General features: G+C 34.0%; 1 protein-coding gene across 1 annotated transcript in view; it reads left to right on the top strand.

Moving 5' to 3' along the window:
* LOC100185597 (serine/threonine-protein phosphatase 2B catalytic subunit alpha isoform-like) overlaps positions 1–1,229 on the top strand; it is a 27,134-nt gene that overhangs the window by 16,138 nt on the left and 9,767 nt on the right. The window contains exons 8-9 of the mRNA XM_002119935.5: positions 117–194; positions 611–705. Coding sequence (XP_002119971.2) covers positions 117–194; positions 611–705 — 173 coding nt within the window. The remainder of the gene's footprint in view (positions 1–116; positions 195–610; positions 706–1,229) is intronic.

A 1,229-nucleotide genomic window follows, 5' to 3' on the forward strand; every position in this document is an offset into this window, starting at 1 on the left:
ACAGGCATTACGTGTTTATCTGCGGTCAGTTTTAAAACAATTTTTTTAACTCCTTTTAATAAAAAGGTAAGATTAAAGTTGGTTAAAGTTGTTTTATTTTCTCTTTTCTTTAACAGTTACCCAGCTGTTTGCGAGTTCTTGCAAAACAACAGTCTCCTGTCGCTCATACGCGCGCATGAGGCACAAGACGCAGGGTAAGATTGTATATTGGGTATTCATACAACATATAATATCTGGGGGACATGGGTAAAATGAAGTTTCACTCATTATTGTCATTAGTTACTTAAAACATTACATTACAAAGAAAGGAAAAAATCATAAAACCAATTACCCACAAAGTTACGTACGTGGTAACTTATAAGCAGGCATGAGGTGTATAAAACAGAACACCTGTGTTATAAAGACTGTCGTTGCCTTGCGAGAATAAATAAGTTACATACGTGGTAACTTGTAAGTGGGCATTTATGAAACAGAACAATAAATAAACAAGTTGTACCTGGGGTTTATGCCGGAGTTGGCCCATTACACCCAGGGTGCTACTGCATGGACTTTACCAAATAAATAAATTCCATTTATTCATATATGTTCCAATAAACATGTTCACTTGTAGATACCGCATGTACAAGAAAAGTACTTCAACTGGATTCCCTTCCCTTATCACCATCTTTTCTGCTCCCAACTACTTGGACGTTTACAACAATAAAGGTGGGAACTTAAAATCGAGTATTTTTATTTAAATAAATAGAGCAGGACTAAAGATTACTTTTGTTGGATTATATTTACAAGATTTATCAAAACACTTGCTGTGTAAAAACATTAAACATAATAAGGTAAAATCAGCCAGATATAAGTTTAAAAATTATGAATCCCTTTTTGTCACTTCTATTAATTTATAATTTTTTAATAATTAAACCTAGTAGTCACTACTGAGTTTTATCACCCTGGATGCTGGGGTAATGTGCCAACTCTGACATAAACCTCAGGTAGAACTTATTTAAGACTTCATGCACCTCCATTGTAGAATTGGGAAAGATTGGAAATCTTTTTGTTCAATTTTCTCGTCTCATTTAATAGTAAACAAAGAACATTCGAAGCATTATAGAACCGTATCCTCATGACTCCCACAGACCATTGTTAATTGTTTAAAACACGATTACAAGGCTTGGATATTTTGTGCTAAAGGTGTCCCATCTTACCCCACAGTCCTATGTTATATAACAAATAACACA

Source organism: Ciona intestinalis, chromosome 12 (genome assembly GCF_000224145.3).
Source record: "Ciona intestinalis chromosome 12, KH, whole genome shotgun sequence".
NCBI classification, from domain to species: Eukaryota; Metazoa; Chordata; class Ascidiacea; order Phlebobranchia; family Cionidae; genus Ciona; species Ciona intestinalis.